The sequence below is a fragment of the Siphateles boraxobius genome, unplaced genomic scaffold (assembly GCF_051911475.1).
Source record: "Siphateles boraxobius isolate OS27281-9 unplaced genomic scaffold, OSU_SipBor_1 61, whole genome shotgun sequence".
In the NCBI taxonomy this organism is placed as follows: domain Eukaryota; kingdom Metazoa; phylum Chordata; class Actinopteri; order Cypriniformes; family Leuciscidae; genus Siphateles; species Siphateles boraxobius.
The window spans coordinates 3,221,115-3,243,961 of NW_027509188.1; the positions used below are offsets into that span (position 1 = coordinate 3,221,115).

The 22,847-nt window shown below is 42.3% G+C and overlaps 2 protein-coding genes across 4 annotated transcripts in view; both read left to right on the top strand.

Moving 5' to 3' along the window:
- The window catches only part of LOC143718612 (uncharacterized), a 796,762-nt gene that overhangs the window by 620,446 nt on the left and 153,469 nt on the right, over window positions 1-22,847 (top strand). The gene's annotated exons all lie outside the window — the stretch shown is intronic.
- On the top strand, window positions 16,063-22,611 carry LOC143718605 (uncharacterized). 3 transcript variants are annotated; one of them, XM_077209624.1, is made up of 8 exons: window positions 16,064-16,355; window positions 17,521-17,640; window positions 19,492-19,674; window positions 20,020-20,119; window positions 20,437-21,218; window positions 21,309-21,511; window positions 21,620-21,779; window positions 22,310-22,611. In XM_077209624.1, the coding sequence occupies exons 3-8, from the start codon at window positions 19,596-19,598 to the stop codon at window positions 22,459-22,461; spliced, it is 1,476 nt and encodes a 491-aa protein (XP_077065739.1). In that variant the 5' UTR covers window positions 16,064-16,355; window positions 17,521-17,640; window positions 19,492-19,595; the 3' UTR covers window positions 22,462-22,611. The 3 variants fall into 3 exon arrangements, with proteins under 3 accessions (XP_077065736.1, XP_077065739.1, XP_077065738.1); XM_077209623.1 differs by having other exon boundaries at window positions 17,521-17,595; XM_077209621.1 differs by lacking the exon at window positions 17,521-17,640 and having other exon boundaries at window positions 16,063-16,350.

Genomic DNA, 22,847 nt, shown 5'->3' on the forward strand with positions numbered 1-22,847 from the left:
GCAGGGAATGTTCTTTTGCTGCGGGTTAGCACTGCCACGTTAGAGGTAGGTGGTTGGATTGGCGGTGACCACAGATTACCGTGTAGTGCGCCAGTCTTGGCGAGGGCATCAGTTTTATCATTCAAGTCTTTGTCAAGGCCTGGTTGTCTCGAGTGTCCTTTCACCTTTTTCCAGTAGACAATCATGTTGTGTGTGCTTGTGATGTCATCACATGCTTGGAACAGGTGTTGGTGTGTGACAGGCTTGTTATTTGAAGTCTTAAAGCCATTTTGTTTCCAGCCTGGAAGGTGGCATGTGAAACTGAGTCTGGCATAGTTAGAGTCTGTGCAGATAAGGAGTTCTCTGATGTTATGTGTCGATGCGATTTGCAGAGTTATGAAAATGGCTGCTACCTCAGCATATTGTGATGACTGGGGGCCCAACTTGAAGTGTTGAGGTGGGCACGGGCAGTCATTTATCCATAGCACACCCGCTCCTGCTTGACGAATGCCCTCTTGGTTGTAGGAGCATCCATCGACATAGGCTGTGGGCATACCTTGGCACGCCTTTTCTTCAAAATACCTGTGACATGTTAGTTGTTGCTGTTGGGGTTCTTGTACAGCCACCGTCGCAGCTGGTGTGAAATCAGAGCAGTTTTGGCAGGCTGCCAGGCCGTTGCCTAGCGCAGATTTGTGGTTCTGAGCATATCGTGCCTCGACATTGCGCCCCTGGAGGGCCATTAACCACGTGGCAATGCGTGAATTGGTGACCACGCCATCTCTGATACGTTGGCTGTTGAGGAACATGACAGGCTGGTGGCAGGTCTCTATAATAACCTTCTGGGCTCCAATGTAGTTGGAGAATCTTTGGATGGCCCATACGGTGCAGAGCAGAGCTTTTTCACAATCTGAGAATTTAGTCTCTGGTGGCAGGAGTGTCTTGCTGGCATACGCGACTACTCTTTTGTCTTGATCGTGGCGTTGGTATAGGCCAGCGCTGAGACAGTGGCTGGAGAATCCAGCTTCTAAGTAGAACTCTCTTTGTGGATCAGGGTAAGCCAGACATGGAGCTGTGCACAGGTGATGTTTCAGCTCATTCATGGCATTGTCTTGAACTTCAGTCCAGACAAATGGGCAGTCTTTTTTTAGAAGGGCTGTCAGAGGTTTTGCAATGTCTGAGTAGCTTTCGATGAACTGCCGTGAGTAATTACACACCCCAAGAAAACTTCGCAGTTCTGAGATGTTGGTGGGTGGTTTGATGTTTTGGACGGCTTGAATGCGATTGGACTGCGGTTCGATGCCCTGTGACCCAATCAGTAGGCCTACGTAGTTGACCTTGGTTCGACACCACTGTCCTTTGTGGAGAGCGATCTTGGCGCCGGCAGTTGACAATTGGTTCAAAACATAGTCTCTCTTTTAAGTGGTCAGCCACTGTTTTGCTTTTCATTAGAACATCGTCTACGTAGATGAGGTTACCTCTCATTCTGGCATCTGGGCATGCTTTGTTCAGGAAGATGTTGAACTCAGCAGGCGAGATGGCATAGCCGAACGGACACCTGGTGAAAGTGAATTGTCTGTTGCCGAAAGTGAAAGCTAGCTTGTGCTGGTCTTCTGGGTGCACGGGTATGGTCCAGAATCCAGAGGCCACATCAAGTGTAGAGAAGATTGTGGCACCTCTGATTCTGGGTATTTCTTGCTCCAGCTGGGTCATGGGCCATCGTGATAGTGGCACCTGTTGATTCAGTTTCCTGTAGTCAATGGTGGGTCGCCACTTGCCGTTTGGTTTGATTACGGGCCAGATCGGGGCAGAATAGGTGCTGTTGCATGGACGGATGACACCTTTTTCAAGCATGGAATCGATGATCTCTTGCACCGGTTCGTGTGATGCGATGGGGATCTTGTACTGCCTGACAAAAGTGGGAGGAGCCTGAGGGTGCGTTGGGATGCGCACGGTGTGGAGTTTGGTGAGACCACAATCTAAAGAGTCTTTGGCAAAGGATGCTTTGAACTTGTAAAGGACTTGTCTGAGCCTTTGTAGATCTGCATCATCTTTAATTGCATCAGCGTCTTTTAGAATTTGTTGAACTTGAGATTCAAATCCTGGGTATGGCTCCTCTGTTGGTGTGTCGTCTGTCGTGTTGGCAGGCAGAGGTGCAGCAGTTTCATCAGTCTCGCAGGCGGGCTGTTTGAAGACAGTGTATACTGCAAGGTGTTGGTCATCTGTCAGTTCTGTTCTGCATACCTGGTCTTTGTCCTCCGGCATGACTGAGGTGATGGAGATTATCTTGAAGGGTGTTGTGAACACTGTGTTGTCTGTGTTCCCTTCGGGCATCATTGAAGATGGGATGGGCCCAATGATTGGTAATTTGAGTTCAAAATCAGGAAAGTCGTGGCTCACTAGCCATCCCACCCGATAGGCCTTTGGAATGGCGATGTCCATTGCCATGCAGTTGTTGAAAAGGATGTAGACTGCACGGGAGGACATTTCGATGAGGGGTGTGGCCTCTAGCGTGAGTCCAAGTTCAATGCATTCGGGTGAAGGTTGAAAAAAACCCAGCGTGTGGTTTAGGGTTTGGCCACATCGCATGATGAGCCGTACAGCGACCCCTTTGGTGTACGCTGGTACGACGGTTTCCTGTTCGTTGACTAAGGTGCAGACCTCTGGAATGGTCTGGCCTGACAGGAGGTTCTCAGTGTTGGTTGGAACAATGGCTGGCTGTAAAGTCAGTGGGGCCCACAACACCTCATTAATAATGTCTATATGAGCCTGGAGGCGAATCAGAAGGTCTGCACCGATGTAGACATCATGGGGCGGGTCCGGAAGGACCAGGAAGTAATGGGTCAAGCACCGGTGCTTCCATTGCAAGTTCAAAGCGCAGATGCCTTTGGCAGTCACCAGGTTTGATGGGCATGAGTTCAGAGGGAAACGGGTGCGCTTGCTGGCAGACGGAAGGTCCAGTGTATGTTCAGTGAGGGCATTGAATAGTGAGACACTGATGGCTGAGTTGTCTGCCCATAATGCAAGTATAATGTCAGTAGTGGTTACTTCATTCAACTGCAGGTCGCCTTTGACCTTGGGGCAGAAGGGCTCAGTGTCTTTGGTGAGCTGGAATGTGCAGAGTAGCGAACTTGAATCTGGCTTTGGTGCTGAGGCTGCAAGAGTTCCCGTGACCTCTGTGACCTGGCAGTCTGGCTCAGGTGACCTGGGTGGCTGGAAGGGGAGAGGTTCCCGCACTTGAGCCCAAATCTTCAGCTGTCTGAAGTCCAGCAGGGGCTCGAAACGATCTAGCAGATCTTTGCCGATGAGGAGGGGATATGTGTCCATCGGTGAGATGTACACAGGGTGCACCAGACTCATAGGACCAATTGTCAGATGAATCGGAGCTACTTGCTCAATACGGATGTCATTTTGGCTGTATGACTGCACATTCAGCACACAATTCTGAGATTTTAGAGTTCGGTTTTGTCTCTTAGCTTCAAATCTGAGTCTTTTGAAAAGTTCAGCTGATATCAAAGTGAGGTCTGCGCCGGTGTCCACCAGGACTTCGAGTCTCACCTCATTTTCCAAAGTGATGGCCAGGTATAGTTTGCGTGCCACGCCCTTTTCGATCAGATTACCCAGGAGTTTTGGTGTCTGGGCTTGTGTGGTGATCGATAAGCAGTTAGTGTCGGTCTCTTGTGGTTCGTTGCGGAGACACACAACCAACACAGCACTTTCTGGTATCTGAGGGGTTTGGTCACTGGTGTGACGAATTGTGTTGTCCGCTTCAGGGGGTGCAGTTGTTAACTGCACTGAGTGGATGACGCCGTCCCTTGGTGATGTGACAGCTGGTTCTGTAGTCTGTGTCTTAAAAGCGGGGCTTTGGGTGCTTGGTTCGGTAGGAGGGTGGTCAGGAAGGGTGTTGGTTTCAGGCCTTACTGTTAGTCATGAGGAGTCTGGCCTGTCCTCTTTGTCTTCCTTGTGAGGTTTCTTCTGGATAAGTTCTTTCAGAATTTTCAGGATCTCTGCGGATTCTGACATGGCGTCACTTTTCTTCTTTAAGGTAGGCTCGGACTTGGACTTGCCTGGGGCATGCCGAGAGGTGTTCCGCTTTGGGCTGTTTGGGCTGGACGTTCTAGTTGATGGGGTTCGGCTTGGTCTGGGCCGTCGGCTGGCTTCCCACGTGGCTCCCCCCTTTTGGTTGTGGGAGGGCCGTGGGCTGCCGTAGAATCTTTCAGAGCGCCCGCCCTGGTGCTTAGGACGAGCACCATCCCGGTTGTGCTGCCCTCTGTTGGCCTGGAACGGTCTTGACTCGTTGTTAAAAGGTCTGTTGTTGTGGTGCTGCTGGGCGCCCTCCAGTGCCAGCTCGGAGCGCTGATCAGTGACAGGGCAAATGGATGGATTTTTTACAGTCTTTTCAGAAGCAATCTTTTGCTTGATAAAAGCTTTATGGGCCAAGTCTCGCAGCTGTTGGGTACTCATGCTCCGAGGACAGGCCAGGACCCCTAAGTGGAGGCTCACCGTGGGATGCAGGTTACGGAGGAATAGAGTTCGAAAATTGAAATCTTCTTCCATCCCGGGTTCGTTCCGCGCACCGAAGTAGGCTCGTCGGATGCGGCTGTAGTAGGCCTGTGACGTTTCTTGTCGGGCCTGTTTGAGGTCCATGGCAGCAATGAGTCCCTGATCAGTTTCTGGGTCAGATAATTCCCTGATGAAAGCCTGCCGCAGTTGCTGGTAATCAGATTTGACAGTCTCTGGTTGACGATCTAGGAAGCTGCGGACGTCACGACTAGACGTAATTCTGAGCAGGTACAATCTGTCCCATGGGGTCACATTGGGAACAGTGTGCAAGTGAAAGTCTATATCTTGTAAGTAGGCATGCACGTCGTGGCCTCCTGCAGGGTCCGGAGTGAACGTAGGGATGTTTCGGGCCAGCTTGTCAAGTTCTTTTGGGGCCAGGCCGTGGTCAGTGGCTGGCTGGAGAGGCCCCCCCTCCCTTGCTGCTGACGAGGGTCCTCGTTGGCTGGCTGGTGATGTCTTGAACAGTGGGCTCTCGCCCCCCTTTTCAGCTCTGGGTTCTTGGCTGAAAAGTGTGGACCGGTAGGTCAGGGGAAACTCGGTGGTGTGCGTTTCCTCTTCCCTTTCAGTCTGCAGTCTATAAGAGTGTTTTAACTCTCTGTGAACAATGTCAAGTTCATCTTTTAGATCCTCTCTGTGCTGGCGAAGCTCATGAATTTCGACTCGGGCCGCTTTCAAATGTTTTTCACAGGCCTTGGCCTTAGCGTCTCTTTCTTTCAGTTCAATCTTTGCTCTTTCAAGAAGAGCTTCACCTTGTTGGATTTGTCCATCGAGTTCCTCTCTGGTTTTCCTCTCCAACTTCTCTCTTTGGTCTGTGTCCCGACGAAGGTCAGACAGGGCCTTTTGAAGTCTTTCCACTTCCTTTTGTAGCTCTGGGTCCGTTTCCTCTTTCTGCTTGCGCTGCTGCTCGGTCTCGAGTAGGAGCTGATCTAGCTGACTCTGGGTCTTGGCTTGGTCATTCCGGGCCTCTTCCGCTTGGAGCCTTAGCGTTGCTGCCTCCTGTTCCAGGTCGATGACGTTTCTTTCGCTGAGTCGTGCCTGGGCGACGAGGGTGTGAGCGAGGTTTCCCACGATTTTTGCCCAGTCTTTGTAGCTGTAGCTCTGGGTGGGATCGTGTGTCATCAGTTTGTCCAAGTCGCCGTCCAGCTGCTCTTGGCTCTGGGGCTCTGAGTCGCCGGCGTCCTTGGGCAGGAAAGTAGCCGTCATGGCTGTCAGCCATGCGTTGAGGTCGTCCCAGTGGGCTGCGGGACTGGAGGCACGGGACATACTGCTTACTGTAGGCGAGAGGAATACAGAACACACACAAACACAAAGAGACCAATGCAAGTTCGTTCTATGTTTAATGAATTATGCTAATAAGGCTTATGCCGTCTATGAAAATTTTAGCTAACTGATGCAGACAGTTAGGTGGGGACAATTTGTGCGGGTCAGCGCAGGGGCTAAATCAAGATTGTTGATCTATGATTTAGCTTTCTCCTTGGTGTCTCTCAAAGGTTCTGTGTCTAGATGAACTGAAAGGAACAAATCACAGCAGAATGGGAAAAATAGTGAGATAGACAGTTGAAATAAAATAACAAAAAGAGAAATTAAATAGGTCTATAACGACATGGAGCAGATGATATCACACAAAGTGTTACAGGGGATAAGGAGGCCTGAGCCTGCTGCTAGGGTTTAAGATAGGGCCAACAGGTGAGTGGGGGCTATCGGGGTAGAAACCCTAGGACGATGGTCTGGCTTGGAGAAAAGATGGGTCAAACACTTAAACTATCCAGGAGATATCTAGTATTCTGTGGCTTATAGTAAGCGGAATGGGTTTTACTAAATTTAGTTTACCTGCGGCGAATTGAGGCCGCTCTGGTGGGACCCCGTGGCTCAGTCACCCCTCCGACGGTTCCCAATACTTGACCGCCGTGTTCTCGGGCAACTCCGTTGTCTCCCTGTACCTTGCTGCGCCCCCTCAAACAACCTGACTTTAAACACAACCGGCACCCCGAAGTGGTCAACCGCCAGACGGCACGACAAAGTGGATTTTCCCTATTGGAGTGCCAAATTGCTGATGTCGCAGTTGCGTGCCGCAGCAATGGTACGGGACTTGGGAGTGTCCGAAACTCACACACGGCCAGCGTCAGTACCGCTGGTCGGGTAACCTCACCTGCGGGATATCAATCAGAGAATGCCGCAACTCACCACTGTGCTCTAGTCAATGCCACCTATAAAAACACAAAGGTTAAACAAGTGAAACTTAAAGTGGACTAAGGATTTCTTGTTTTAAACCAAATGGATTGATTTTTTTTTTGTTTATGTAGCAATAAGAGTCACAGGTTTTACTAAATAATAATAAACAAAGGGAAATTCTGATAATGATGGTATTTTACCAAAATAACCCAACCCTAAAAAAAAAACAAGAAAAAGAAAGAAAAGGAGGAAAAATAAAATAAAATAATAATATATAAAAATAAATGAATAAATAAAGAAAATCAGATGGAACACAGGAGGAGGTAGGCTGTAGTGGCGTGTTGGTGCCACCAGGGTGCGTACTTCCTCAGTGGTGGTGCACCTGACTGAACAGACAAACATAATTCAAATTAAATTCAAAGGAGTTCAAATCAAATTTAAATTAGCATGCAAGAAGAATCAAGGAAAATCAGAATAATATCCGCTAACTACCACTGATAACAGTAAGGTATCATTAATAATTATGAAATAATCAAAAGAGAAAAGTAGAAATAAGCCAAGCAGGATGAAAAACAGGAGGAGGGAGACCGTAGGAGTGGGTTTTCGCCACAAGGGGCGCACTTCCTTCCTGTGGTTAACCGGGTTGACTTAGACACCTTAATTTAAACATAGATTCAAAGTTGTTTGAACCAATCTTAAATAAGCGTGTAAAAAGGAGTTACAGATCAGAATTATATCTTGATAATAGCAGATTACTGTAAGATATCAGTGATAAGAGAGAAATTAACGGTTAAAAATAACAATGAGAACCACAAGGACAGAGGGATATAGACCAAGTTCAAAACAGGAATGAAAGCAAGAAGGGTGGTAAGCAGACTTAGCAGGGTGCGCACTCCCTTCTTAAAATGGATATCCGTGGATGAACTGAAACTTTAAGTTGAAGTTTTAATTCAAATCTTGTTTGCACCAAACTTCAAATAAATGTAACGTTACCATGTAGAGTCGAGTGTAAAGAAAACAAGGAATCTAATATCCCATAATGCTAGTACAAGCGAGCTGTAAATGCAACTAACTATTGGGAACTAGACCGCACGGTTTCAAATCACAAGGAAAGTAAGTTGCGGGCGAATGAATTGAGAAACGGCTGACTTATTTATTATTGTCCACACGATGGCGTACTGGTGCTCACGCAAAATGACGTCATATGGTGTGGGTTGTTCACGCTGCCAAGCACTTAAAGGTTGCCCTCCAGTGTTTGTCAGCGGAATGGCATTCGGTGTGATTTCAGTTTTGGGAGAGTTTTCACTCTTAGGCTTTCTGCACAAATCACAAAGATACAATTTCAAATCTCGGCGGATTTTCGGTGCTATATAGGTGTCCCTACTGCACAAAGGCAGGTTTTATGGGCAGGTTTTATGGGCAGGTCTGCACTACGCATAAATATGGACACAGGAATTCTACTTCTGTTGTCCGGCTCTCGTAAACATTTAATCACAATAGCACTCTGATTTAAATGTTTTAGGTTTCGATTGATTAGCTAAGTCAATATTCCACCAAGAGTTATCGTTTATTTAACGATTATAATATCAGGCCTTTTTACTATTGATGAGAGGAACTTCGCTCTGGTCAGGTTTACTCTCGCGCTGAGAGAATGTTCAATTCTAACAGGCGGTTTTGATATCAAAATTGGTAAAGAACTTCTGTCTTTACAGGAACAAATTCCAATATTATGGAACTGCAGTTTACTTTAGTAATTCACAGCGACAAAATAAATGTTAACATATATTTAGCAGCCGTGAATGCTGAACTGGCAATCGGCTTGTGCCTTAGTAGTTCGTTAGGGAGGTCGCGCTGCGGCGGCGCGCTCGAATACAAAATTAACAACACAATACACAAAATTGACACTGCATTAGTTGTTCACAAAACAAAGCTTAAAATGTGCTCGCATATTTCTCCACCATTATGTAAAGAATCTTAGCTCAGGTTTGGGGAACAAATATTCAACAATTATTAATTTGGAATCAACAGTGATTGAATACGGGCCTGAACTAGATCATCATACATAAAATTCACCCAAATAGGGATTATATAGCTCACGCGTCTGCTTCAGAGATATATAGTTAATTAACACAACGAATTGTAATTAATTAAGTATATAATTCATATGCAGGCGGGCTATATTAATTTTCGGAATACCTTAATAGAGTTACTGCAACTGTTATCCCAACTAATCAGTTCGTCCACCGAGCTGCTTGTTCGATATGCGTTACCAATTCTCAAAAAGGTTTATCCTTAGTATCAGTTTACTAATCAAATTAGTTAACTTTATCAGTATCAGCTCGTAGCTTTAGATCGTACATTAAAGAGGCTTTGTTCCGTGACCAACAAACAGAGACAATCAAGAGTATAATGGGTTTAATAAAAATGAACTAGACAATATAACTACATGTAAAATGAATATATCGAACAATAAAAACAAAAACAGTAAGAAAGAAAAGTAGAAGACAGGAAAACAAAGATTGTTACCACAGTTGAACCTTAAGAACCAACAAGGAAAATACACACTTTAACGCGCTGGAATCTGGATTGAATTATACTTGCACTGGACCTTTATGTCGCTGGACAAGCCGGCGTGTGTGGGTGTGGATGTCCTTGTAGTTGGTGAGCTGGAAGCGTCCTTTCGGTGTTTCGAGGGCGTGTTTTGCTCGCGGGAAATTCGAAAGTCTTAAAGGTATGCTGTGGAGGAGTCCTTTCACCCGGAGGATATAGGACTTCTATCAAAACGTAAAATGCTGTGTTCGGTCTGCCGACAAGAACTGAGCATCAAATAAAAGACTGAGTTAAACGTAAAATAAAACCGAAGATAAAATAAAGCGACTAGGTCGCAGGACATACACAGGAAGAATAGCACGAAGAAGAGAGAGAGTTGAGCCGTGTCGCGGTCTTTTAAAATGAAACTAAACGCCCCTTTCAGTGGAAGCACAGTCCAATAGCAACTCACAGATTTTTGGCGCCCGATATTCCCTTTGTCTTAATCTGATGACCTCATTCGCGTGTTTTATGAGGACGAGCGTTTGGCCTTTCACTTACAAAGATGGGAAAAACATAGTAGAATATTTTTTTCATTAACTTCTTACATATATTTGGCTCGAGCAAGTTGAGCGATTTCGTTTAATACCAATCACTCCGTGTTTGTTACGCATACAAGGATATATATAAACTCTTAGACCTTTATAGAAGTCCGCAAGGTTCAACTACATAACTAACAGTCCTAGATAGACAGGATACGGTATAAACTTCAAACATACAGGAATACATCATGTTTACATTTCATAATCACTCATTTCTGGGTTTTAATGTTATAGATGCATATATGTGTGTGTGTGTGTGTGTGTGTGTGTGTGTTGTCCATTTGCGCATCTGGCATTCCTTCCTCGCTGGGGGGGGGGGTTTGGAGATAACGGTCTTCTTGGATGTTGGCTCGCGAACAAATCAGGATCGCGCGAGGATCTCTGTGGGGACTCATTACGCTGTAAAGGTGTCACAAACTAATCTACCCTCCAGACTGGCTGGCGCTAACGGAAGATTTAGAATTGGAAGAGTCATAGGTTGGGGCTTTAGAAACCCCTGTTAACGTGTGTTTATTGTGTTAAGGAATGCTGACTCCATGATTCTGCGCTCATACTCTACAATGATAGAAATGCAAAATTCATTGGTTCAGTTCCTAGTGAATGCACATAATGACTATGATGTACACACTGAATACACTATTATTTAAATAGAATAAAAATGTGTATCAGATGCATGATTGTAAATGCTCCTTCCTGATTGCTTTAAACCTGAAAATAATGTTATTATATTACCAGATCCTTTTGCAAGCTTGTCAAACACAAGCCCAATGAATGGGACAAACACCTAGATACCGTAATGTTTGGGCCTCGGACAAAGCAGCAGGTGACAACTAAGTACTCCCCGTACTTTTTTAATGTTTGGAAGAGAGGCCCATTACCCTGCCGAAATACCTGAGCACTGTAACTGCAAATTGTTACAATTTTCAAATAAAAATTATTAATGATAAATAGGTAGTACTTTAACAGTATTGTCCTGCACTTTTTTTCAGATTGACAAGAGTGTGGAGGCCACAATGTCAGTGGAAGAAATGACAGAATGATGTCAGAAGTTCTTTTGTGTATTGTACTGGAGATTCGGTACTCTTTAATCACCTTAGTCTTGGTAATTCACCATATCGTCAGGTTTGTGTGTTGTGTGGGGGCATGTACCATTAAAAATACTCGTCCTTATAATGTTGGATATTGCAGTTGTGTATTGTGTTTAAGATCCAGTACTTAAATCACCTTAGTCTTGGTAATACACCATGATGTCACGTTTGTGTGTTCTGTGTGGTCATGTCCCTGTAAAACACATAGGTCCCCCAAAAAATGACATATTTTGTGTATTGTAAAATGAGTGTCCTCATATTCAGGTCGGGCCCCAAAAATCACAATTATGTCATAGGCGGGAACATTTTAGGATGGACGAGAATGTCCTTGTGTACCACCAAAATAACATATAGTTATATTTTCTGTTCTGTTGTGTGTATATAACATTTGAAGTCAGATTTGTGATCTGCAGATTTAAACAAATTTTTTTATATAGTTTTATCATCACTGTAGGGCAGAGGTTTTCAAATTGGGTGAATGTGAACCTCCCCTTACAGTGGGTTAGGACAGCTGAGCCCCCCCTTCCCCAAAATCCCGCCCGCCTGCCCTAACCCACACACGCCTCTGCAGCAAATGCCATCTTTTGTGTGTTCCAGTCCAATAAAAACTGATAAAATGTAAATATTTTTTAATATTGTATTTGAAGACATTTTATTTCCACAACTTTTTTAAAAGTGCATTCATAAACTATTCTTTGCAACAGCAAATCATTTCCAACTTTATGCAGGCCTAATTGAGGCTACTTTTAAAATCACTGAACATCAGTAGGCCTAACCACAAGTCAACCAAACATGCTTAACATAGTTATGACGTCACGTTCCAAGATGGTCGCACTCTGTGAGAACTCTGTAAACTTAAGAGTTTACAACGGTTAGTTTTGCTGAATTATAAGAAATTGAAAGAAGTTTTGGAGATTGTGGAAATGGCAACGCCTAAGAAAACTGAGAAAATGGAAAGTGATATGGAAGAAATTCGCAAGTCACTTAGTTATATGTCTGGGGAACTTGTCAAAGTCACCGAACAGCTGACAAAGCTAACGCAAGTTGTAGAAGAGGTGAAACAACTGAAAGATATGATAAGCGCAAAAGACAAAATAATCAATGAACTCGAGAGAAGGCTCGATAACATTGAACAACAGATGCGAATGGAGGATGTAATAATTACTGGTCTGACCATTAAACCTCGGTCTTATGCGAAAGCTGTTGCAAGTGGAAGCAATGTTAGTGAGGATGCGGAGAAAGCTGATCTGCAAACACTAGAAAGGCAAGTTCTTAAATTTTTGACAGAGAAGGATATACATGTGGATCCGAAAACCATCTCGGAGTGTCATACTCTACCACGTAAAGACAAGACGAGGCCTGCAATTGTCTTGCGCTTCATAAATCGTAAAAACAAAACTGAAATGCTGAGCCAAGGGAAAAAGTTGAGAGGAACAACGGTGTATTTGAATGAGCATTTAACGCAGAAAATGGCAAATATTGCAAGAGAAGCTCGCTCCCTGCGGAAAATTGGTAAAATCAAGGCGACATGGACAAGAAATTGTAAGGTATTCATTCAACTTAATGGGTCAAATCCGGAACAAGCTAAAGTTGTGATGTTAAGAGATTTGATAGATCTAGAACAATTTAAATAATGGGATATATTCCTTTTTGCAATCTTGATACATCTCAAGATATGCCGATGTTGAACCCTGCGGGAATGAATATAATCTTGTTAAATTGGAAATTTTGGTCAGATCAATGGATACATTTTGTTGTTGAACTGGGCCTGTATGGTTTTGTTAGAATATCCATTCGACATTCAAAGTACTCTTTTTTTCTATCATGGTCCCAAATGTTGATATAAACAGTGACAAAATATTTGATATGGAAACTGTCTTCGCACATAATATACTAGCACCTGGGGAATGTCACTACTTTACAACACAAGAGTTTAATGGGACTACACAAAGGTTTTCTGATGACGCATTTTCCATCAAACACTTTAATAGCCAAAGTTTGAAATGTAAATTATCAAAGATTTATTACTTTCTTAGCGAATTAAAACTGACATTTAAAGTGATTGCTTTAACAGAAACCAGGTTGAAGGAAATGCAAGTTGACAGTGTACAGATCAACGGTTACAACATGTTTTATGTGAACAGGATGGGGAAAGGCGGAGGAGGTGTAGCCCTCTATGTTGATGCCAAATTGAAATGTAAATTTGTTGAGCATAAAACTATAGCTGTGACTGATATGATGGAAGCATTAACGATAGAAATTATGAATGACAAAGGAAAAAATGTGTTAATTACTTGTGTTTATAGACCACCTGGGCCTGTTACTGATTTGTTTACAGAAAAAATAATAGAATTGTTTGACGATGTAAAGAATAAATCAGTAATTGTATGTGGTTATTTCAATATAGATTTGGGTAGTAACATAGCAACTAAAGATTTTAAGCATTATATGGAAATTGCAGGTTCATGCCCAATGATAACTAAACCAACTAGAATCACAACTCATAGTGCTATTATTATTGATAATATATATACAAATATACACGGTGAAATTATAAATGGTATTTTCACAACTGATGTGAGTGATCATCTCCCTGTATTTATAATTTATGACAATTTCTGTATTAAGACCAAGCAAGATAACTCTTTCGTTGTCATAAGGGACAAGTCTATATAGCTATTGAGGATTTTAAAGAAGATCTTGAGAGACAAAACTGGGATCAAGTATATACGAATGATTTAAATAATGCTTATAATGCTTTCATGACTACATTAATTAATTAATATGATCAAAATTTTAAACAAATTAAAATTTGTGCTCAAAATGTGAAGAAATCATTTGATAACCCTTGGATGACAAATGGGTTGAAAAATGCTTGTAAAAAAAAATCATCTGTATAGAATGTTTCTTAAAAAAAGAACAGAAGATGCAGAGTACAGATATCAAAAAATATAAAAACAAACTCAAATCAATTATAAGAAGACAATTATAGATTATACCAATCTGATAGACAAAAGTAAAGGTAATTTCAAAAAAACATGGGGTGTAATAAATACAGTCATGCATAGAGGTAGGCCTAAAATTATTACTCCTGATTTTATAACCAAGAATAACTCAGATAAATATGCGACAGAAGAAATTGTTAACAAATTTTATAATTATTTTGCAAATATTGGCTCAAATTTAGTACAACACATCCAAGATGAAAATATTGATGGTAGTATTATTCCACATAGTGTAAACAGCATGTTTTTTGAGAGGGTACAAGCGAGTGAAATTTTGGAAATTGTGTATGGATTAGCAAATAAAAAGTCAAATGATTATATAGATATGAATATGTCACTGATTAAGCAAATTATAGACGTTATTGTTGAGCCTTTCACTTAAATTTGTAACTTGTCATTCACTACAGGGAAATTTCCAGAAAGTATGAAGATAGCTAAAGTGGTTCCACTTTTTAAAGGTTCTCTAAGCGATCCTGGGTGACGTCACTTCTTGTTGACGTTCGAACTATTGTCAAACAAAACGGAGGCTAGCTAGACCCTCCCTCCTCCTCATCCGCACACTAACCCCCCAAACCCTTCTTGTCGGTTATTGGCTGGAACAGTTTGTTATGTTTCGTGGTGCGGGTTAGCCCAGTTTGTTTTTGTTGCTGTTTGTGGAGCCTGGGGTGTCTGCAGAGACCGTGTTTTTTTACAGTGTGTTCACAGTGTGTTGCTGTATGTGACAAAAAAAAATTTGGCCTAAAAAACGCGTGACATCACTTAGAGCACCTTTAAAAAAGGAAATAAAAATTATGTTTCGAATTATAGACCGCCGACTACTCAGGATCATATTTCCTACGTTTTTTGATGGGTCCTGTCTCATCCCTTAATGCTGACTTTAGTTGACTTGGGACAAGGAAACGATGCTTTATAAAGCTAATACACGCTTTACACACAATTACCAATATCGGGGGCTAAAGTCCTGAGTCTGAATTTTTTTATGGCATTTATGAATAAAGGCCATTATCACTGATATTAATATAGCGACTGATGTCTCCATGAAAATGATTTTCCTAAAAATTTTAAACATTTATTAGGCTTCAAAAAATATAACAACTTTTAATTTAAGTTAACTTAAAACAATCCTCACTTAAACCCATAATAAATGTCATATTTACCTGTAGGCTACCTTTCCTGTCTAACAGATATGAAATATACAGAAATTGAATAAAGTTATAAAACAGTTTGCACTGCATAAATTATAAATGAAATATAGATTAATCCTTATTAAAGCTACAAGCGTTCTTTAGTCAAGAGCAGTGAGTAATTTTCTCTGTTGCCTTTGTTCTTTGGTTAACTTTACTGACAGAGAGAATGACTGCCGCTGTCACTTTAAGATCTGCCGCATCTCATTCTCTCACTACTCTTTACTTCTATTTAAGATTTTATTTAACTAATTTAAGACTGTTCTTGTGAGGATACTCGACAAAACGACATTTTGGCATAAATGTGTGGGTTATTGTTCGTTCAAGTGCGAAAGAGAACTCGATACTGGCGCCCCAGATAGCAAAATCTTCCGGGCCTTTTCTGGATTCTTCTGGCATTTGTTTGGTTTGTGTACGATGTTGGCAAATGGATGGCAACCCAGAAGAGTTCCGGAATCGGTTGTGGCGCAGATGGGGGTGGTGGAGGGAGGGGCATTATTTTATGGCTCTCTTCTGGCAAATATGAAACATGCCAGATTCAACGTATTTTTCAGTTGCTGTGGGAGTGATTGTGAAATGACTTAAACAAGCTCTCCAGTTTTATCATACGGTATATATAGTCTCTAATGGACAAGGTTGTCTTTGTCATAACTTTATGAAATTACACAAAGTTACACAATTTAATTTAATAACAAATCAATTTTACTGAAATCGTATTTAAAATGTATGTAAAGGTAGGGCCTGACCATAATTAACTTTACATAATAAAATAAAAACTGATATATGTATGTATCTCAAGTATGAAAAAACAAACTTATTAAAACACTTGTGATTTACCCTTTGACCTTGCTGCCGCGCCATTTTAATCGAAGTCGGACTCGGACAATTCTCTTCCTCAGTACCTGAACCGCGCTGAGGTAAAGTGTGTTGCTTAAGCTGAACTATGCTTTATTTTTTGTAATTCCATTAACTATCGTGCAAATAGCCAGTTACCTAATTATATTTTCTGTTGTAGGTGGTAAGTTCCGTGTAAACTGGCATAAGAGAAACATTAAACTGTCTCGTTTTTGAATAGTTGTACCAGACCATAGCGTCAGCACTTAACGTACTTTAGCTAGCTGCTAGGTTTAGCATGTTCACCAAACTGAGCCCGTTTTTCTGAACCAAACCAAATGTACCTGTACATTTCCTGACAGAGATTTCACCGGTGACTATCAAGAACCAAGTAAAAGTAAGGTAAGTTGTATTTTGTATGTTTTTAACTCTTGTTCTATGTTGCATTTTTTTTTTTTTTTTTGCGCAGGCTAATTAATCGTCTTTTATCTGTTAAGTTGATTTTTTTTTCGCACCCTAACGTTAACGTGCCTTCATGAGCACCAGGCAGATTGTCATGGCAGATTTAGATTACAGGAATTTTATGAGAAAATTGCATATGGCGGATAGGCAGTTTATTGATGAGACAAACTCGCAGACATTTTCCCGCTGCATTCTGCCTACTAGTGTAACATACATGAGGGATGCGCCAGCCTTATTCTAAATTTGAGTTTGACATGTTTTCTATTTAGTTTTGGGCTAAAAAACAACAATCTTGCCTTCATGAGATCAGGCGAAGTTCGCGTTGTTTGAAAATCGATGTACCTTCTTGAAGGGGTGGACATTTATTCGTACGGAGAATATAAGGTATAAAAACAAATAAAACTCTAAATAGCGATCCACTTTGCTCTATTCGCGTTTGGTGTGAACACAGCATAATGAACGTCAATGCTGGAGTGTGTGCGGGAGAGAGAGAGGAGCGGGCACGATCGAACTGCAGAGAGAGGCGTGGGCGGATCGAACTGTGTGTGAGAGAGGGGAGCGGGCACGATCGAACTGCAGAGAGAGGCGCGGGCGGATCGAACTGTGTGTGAGAGAGGGGAGCGGGCGCGATCGAACAGTGGAAACATAAAAACATACTCCCATTTTGTTCATACAGGATATCATTCAAACTGCAAAGTGTTTACTTGTGTACACTCGCAATAAAACACAACATTGTGCTTTTGTCACACTCTGTAACCTACAACTGTCACCCAACCAAAACACACACACACCAATAAAAAATGTCCTTTCCCGTGTTCAGTGCATGGTTTCTATCTTATTCCACAATTTACATGCAATAAAATCAATAAGCTGCAGGGTTCAACATTAAATATTTATCATTACCTTTTCTAAGTATTTTTGAATGGAGCTGTTTTATTTGGCTAGTGTAACATTGTATGCCTGTTTATTGAAATTTGAAAGATTTGATTTCAATACAAATAAATCAAATGAGCGGTGGAGTTGTTTTTATGTGACTAAGGTCCTCCTCTCTTTTCTCTCTAAATAAATCTGTAGCGTTAACAAATGTCTGTTTGGTTTTCCCCAGTTCACAATGGAGCGGTCCCAGTGGAGTAACATGCGCAAGGGAGCCATAAAAAGGACAAATGACAGAATTTTAGAGGTACAAAGAAGTCTTTGCACAAGTGTCGTAGAGCACAATGAGATGGTGAGTAGTGACTTTGGTGAAGTTGTGGACACTGAGATGGTGAGTGAGGATGAGGTCTCTGAAGATGATGAGGATGAGGATTATGAAGTTGATGAGGATGATGAGATTTCTCCTCCTTTAGATTTGTCCACTGCTCTGATTGCCTGGGCTGTTGAGTATGGTGTATCATTAGTGGCATTGTCTGCTCTTCTGTGCATCCTTAGAGTGCATCACGCCTTTCTTCCAAAGGGGAGAACTCTTTTAAAAACGGCAACCAAGTACACTCTGGAAAGTTTGGCTGGTGGGGTGTTTTTCTATTTTGGTATTTTGAACATGTTTTACAAAACATTTGAGTATTTGTCATCCAAATTTCCAGATAGAAATGTGTTTATGTTGCAGCTTAATTTTGATGGATTGCCGCTGTTTAAGAGCTCGTCGACTCAGTTCTGGCCAGTGTTAGGCATGTTGCGTCACAAAGATTATGTTTGTGCTGAGACTAAACCCACTTCATTGCAAGAGTATCTTGGTGCCCTTGTTCAAGAATTGACAATGCTGGGAGAGGGATTTGTCATAGGCTCAAAAACCTTGTTTCTGAAGGTAAGTTCGGTCATTTGTGATGCTCCTGCTAGAGCCTTTATCAAACAGGTGAAAGGCCATTCAGGTTATGCAGGATGTGATAAGTGTTTACAGCCAGGTGTTTATGCTCGTCACCGCATGACATTCCCGGAGGTAAGTGCTGCTGATAGGACTGATGAGTCATTTGCGAGGGGCACAGATGAGGAACATCACATAGCAGTTTCCCCTCTAATTGAAACGGGTATCAGTATGGTCAGTCAGTTTCCTCATGATTATATGCATTTGGTTTGTTTGGGAGTAATGAGGAGGCTCTTAAATTTGTGGTTTGGCAGTTCTGGCCCTCTTCGGTGTCGTCGTTCGGGTCGTGACATGCAGGAGATCTCTGAAAAGCTGGTAAATTTGAAGGCATTCGTCCCAGTTGAATTTGCTAGGAAGCCAAGGAGTCTGGCAGAAAGACTAAGGTGGAAGGCAACTGAACTCAGGCAGTTCCTTCTGTACACCGGTCCTCTTGTTCTTAGGGGTGTGTTACCTGAGGAAATGTATAACAACTTCATGCTGCTGTCAGTTGCCATCTCAATTCTAGCCAATCCCCACCTTTGTTCAGCTCTGAATGGTTTTGCGAAAAGGTTACTTGTGTCATTTGTGGAGCACTTCAGTAAAGTGTATGGTCCTGAGTTTGTTGTCTACAATATACATGGGTTGATTCATCTTAGTGATAATGTAAAGATTCATGGTCATTTAGATGTGATCTCTGGGTTTCCATTTGAAAATTACCTGTGTACATTAAAAAAAATGATCAGGAAACCACACAGCCCTCTAACTCAGGTGATCCGTAGAGTGTCTGAAGTTCACAACCAAAAACGTAGTGTTGAAGTTAAGTGGCCAAAAATGCAAGTAAATATAGAGCATAGAAATGGGCCTGTACCAGACTTGTTTGAAGGGGATGTTCTACAATTCAGAGAACTGGTAGTGAACGATGTGCACGTCAGAATTACAGACGGAGACAATTGTGTTAGAGTCAATCAGATTGTTGCTTTGGTGGAAAATATTATTGTCTATAAAGACCAGGAGTACATCATCTACCGTGAATTTGCAAAGATGGAGACATTCTTTCATTACCCAGTTGATTCTCAAGAAGTAGGAGTTTTTGTAGTGTCAAATTTGTCTTCAGATTTAAAATGTACAAGGCTGAATGACGTATTAAAATATTTCAGGATGCCATTTGGGGAACAGGGCAGTTTTGTTGTCTTTCCCCTTTTACGTTTAAAATAACTTTAAATTCCCCCCAACCCGCAGTGTATTTCATAGTGAGCTTCATTAAGACAAATGAAGTGGAGGTGGTGCCAGGTGTGTGGGTAGAAGGAGAAGTTTGTAAATGGCCTAACTACAAACTCGATGCCATGTTGAAGGCCATCAAGAACTGTGAGATGCCAAAGGAGACCTGGACAAGTTATGACATCAGGGTTCTTTACAAAGCAAGTGAGTGTTCACTTTAATCCATTGTTCATGGTTCAAGACTAAATCAAGCCACCTTTATGTATTCTTAAAATTTAAGTGTAACGGTAACACTTTATTTGAAGGTGTCTACATAAGAGTGAGCCTTATTAGCATGACGCACATCATGAACATTAATGACACTTATGTTTATGACTGGTGTCATTAAAAAAAAAAACCCAAATTAATACACTTAATGTAAAGTTCACACTGGGATGCAGACATTACAAGAACCGAGTGATTTAATATAACAATCATGAGCTTATCTCACAACACTAATACTGGTTTGCCGTAAAGCTTTGTTTTTCACTTGGTTCCCATTCCTGACAGATAGCTTTAGTGAGGCAAGGTTGAAACTTCGCCGGGCAGAAGATGACACAGACCTCCAGTCAGAAGCAGAGGAGGGGAGGCCAGAAAAAAGAAAAACCAGGTATGTTGCAAATCTGCTGAATCAGGATAATGTGTATTGCACTCAGATTTTGCTCCGTTTGTCTACATAATGTTTGTCTCTAAACTAAGGCATGTAAAAAGATTTAAGCATTTAAGTTGCCAAATTTCTGTAAGTAGCACTGAAAAAAATAGTATGTGGGGTAGTTGGTGAGAAGCCGTGACTGTGGGATTTTAATTTACTTTAAAACCTCAGTTTTATAGAGTTTCATTCATAGTTGGGTCTCTTCATAGTAGGCAGTATAAACGGGCCTTACATGGCTGTAGGGTTGTAAATAATTTATTTTTCTCTCTTCAAAGACCAAACCAGCGCTTCCTCTCGAGTCAGGAGGAGTCTGATGAGGAGCCTGTGAAGCGCAAACCAGTCCTCCCTAAGGTGCCCTCCATTCCACCTCTGCCGTCACTGTTGCGTGACGCCATTTCCTCATCAGATGAAATATCACCGCCAGCTAGTCAACTTGCCTCTCTGCAGCCGTTTCACGCCCTTGGACCTTCTGAGTCGTCCCATCTTGCCTCTCAATCGTCTCGCCACCATGGAATTCCTGAGCCATCCCATCTTGCCTCTCAATCGTCTCACCACCATGGAACTCCTGAGCCATCCCATCTTGCCTCTCAATCGTCTCGCCACCATGGAACTCCTGAGCCATCCCATCTTGCCTCTCAATCGTCTCGCCACCATGGAACTCCAGAGCCATCCCATCTTGCCTCTCAATTGTCTCGCCACCATGGAACTCCTGAGCCATCCCATCTTGCCTCTCAATTGTCTCGCCACCACGGAACTCCTAAGCCATCCCATCTTGCCTCTCAATCGTCTCGCCACCATGGAACTCCTGAGCCATCCCATCTTGCCTCTCAATTGTCTCGCCACCACGGAATTCCTAAGCCATCCCATCTTGCCTCTCAATCGTCTCGCCACCATGGAACTCCTGAGCCATCCCATCTTGCCTCTCAATTGTCTCGCCACCACGGAACTCCTGAGCTATCCTACCATCTTGCCTCTCAGCTGTTTCCCCACCATGGAACTCCTGAGCCATCCTACCATCTTGCCCCTCATGCTGCTTCTGAGATGGACCTGCACTCTGGTGAGACCTTATGCTCTATTCCCATTTACAATACATTTCTATGTTATAGCTAGCAAGGACTGAACAGTTTTTAAAATGTTATGGTTTCAGCATTACTACGAGAGATCATTGCCAAGCAGGAGGTGATGTGTGATATGCAAAGAAATCTGCTGCGGATTGTTCAGGATCTCTCTTCTACACCTACACCACATGGACACCACATGGACGGAAGTTCCCTGCCGTTGAGGGATGCTGAGGATCTTTTGGCGCTGGACCGCGACATTAAGACCATGCCAGAGAAGAGAAAGGACTTGGTAATTACTTTTATCATTAGTATTTGGACCAGATTTTTTTCTGAACTCTTTTTTTTTCTTTGCAATGAACATACATATTTTCAAAACTTTAATTTTTTATTTTTCCAGGTGCTGACACTGGGCCTGGCTGGGGGCGTGACCCTCAAGGACACTGTGTGGAGGGTCATGAAGATGCTTCTTCAGAACGACTTGGCCTGCAAAATGAATTGGACAGGCCTCAATGGCAAAACATCATTCCGGGGCCTAGAAGTCAAGAATGTTGTTACAGGTAAAAGTGTTGATTAGATGTACCAGGCAACATTTTTAGGTTCCTTTACCAGTTTCATAGTCACTTCGATGAGCTGCGACCCCTCAATCCAGGGTGAATAAAGGCTCTCCAGTGTAGTGGCCACCGTTTTTAGAGGCAAATTCTTTGTTTGTATGCAAACAAAGGGCATAAACGTAGAGAAATGTCTTTGTTTTTCAAAATAACCATGTACGTGTGAAAGGGGTGTTCGTCTATCGTTCGTGGTCAGACTGCACATTATGATATAGTCTGGCTTATCATGCTATGTATACATATCTTTTGTAAGGTCTGTGCCTGTTTAACTCCATAGTGGTAAAGAAACTGTATGAACAAATTATGCTGCCCCTTTCCCTTAAGTCTGTCACAAAAAGTCAACAGAAGATTGGGACTTAACTTAAATGCCTGAATGAAATTTAAGTTTAAATGGCATTGCCTGTCTTTACTTTGTCTTTAAAAAGTCTTATATTAAAACTCTGAAACCTGCCATGATATTTTTAATTGTTTGTTTCTAGAAGCCATTCGGAGAAATCCTGGATGCAGAGAATCCACGAACCAGGAGGTGGAGCAATGGTTGAGGCGTTGGTTGTATTTGTCTGGTGATCGAGAGGGGGGTAGGAGGAGGAGAAGCAAAATCCTCCACCACCAGCTACCCACCAACACATAACGTCAGGCACACACCAACACAAAAGTCAGGCACACACATATATACATTCAACTTTGGCCCGTTTCTGGCCACACTTTAACATACACTACCGTTCATAAGTTTGTGGTCTTTCATGGTTTACACAACTAAGTGTGATTTCTAAAACCAAGCTTTGTATCAAATGTTTTTATCAAATGTTTTTACATTTTATTTTCTTACATTTTATTTGTATAAAAAAATTAACAATTGTAAATGTTTACCTATTTAGGTCATATGTTTGTTGATTGAAAATAAACACTAATTTTCAGCAGTTATGGTTTCTTGGTTTGATTTCTCTTTGAATTGTATGGTTGCTGTAGGGTGCAGATGTTGAATATGGGCCAAATTAGTTGTTTTGATATAATCTG

Coding starts and splice junctions, on each gene's coding strand:
- LOC143718605 (XM_077209621.1), top strand. Junction 19,675..20,019: donor CAGGGTTCTTTACAAAGCAA/GTGAGTGTTCAC, acceptor CATTCCTGACAG/ATAGCTTTAGTGAGGCAAGG. Junction 21,219..21,308: donor TGAGATGGACCTGCACTCTG/GTGAGACCTTAT, acceptor TTATGGTTTCAG/CATTACTACGAGAGATCATT.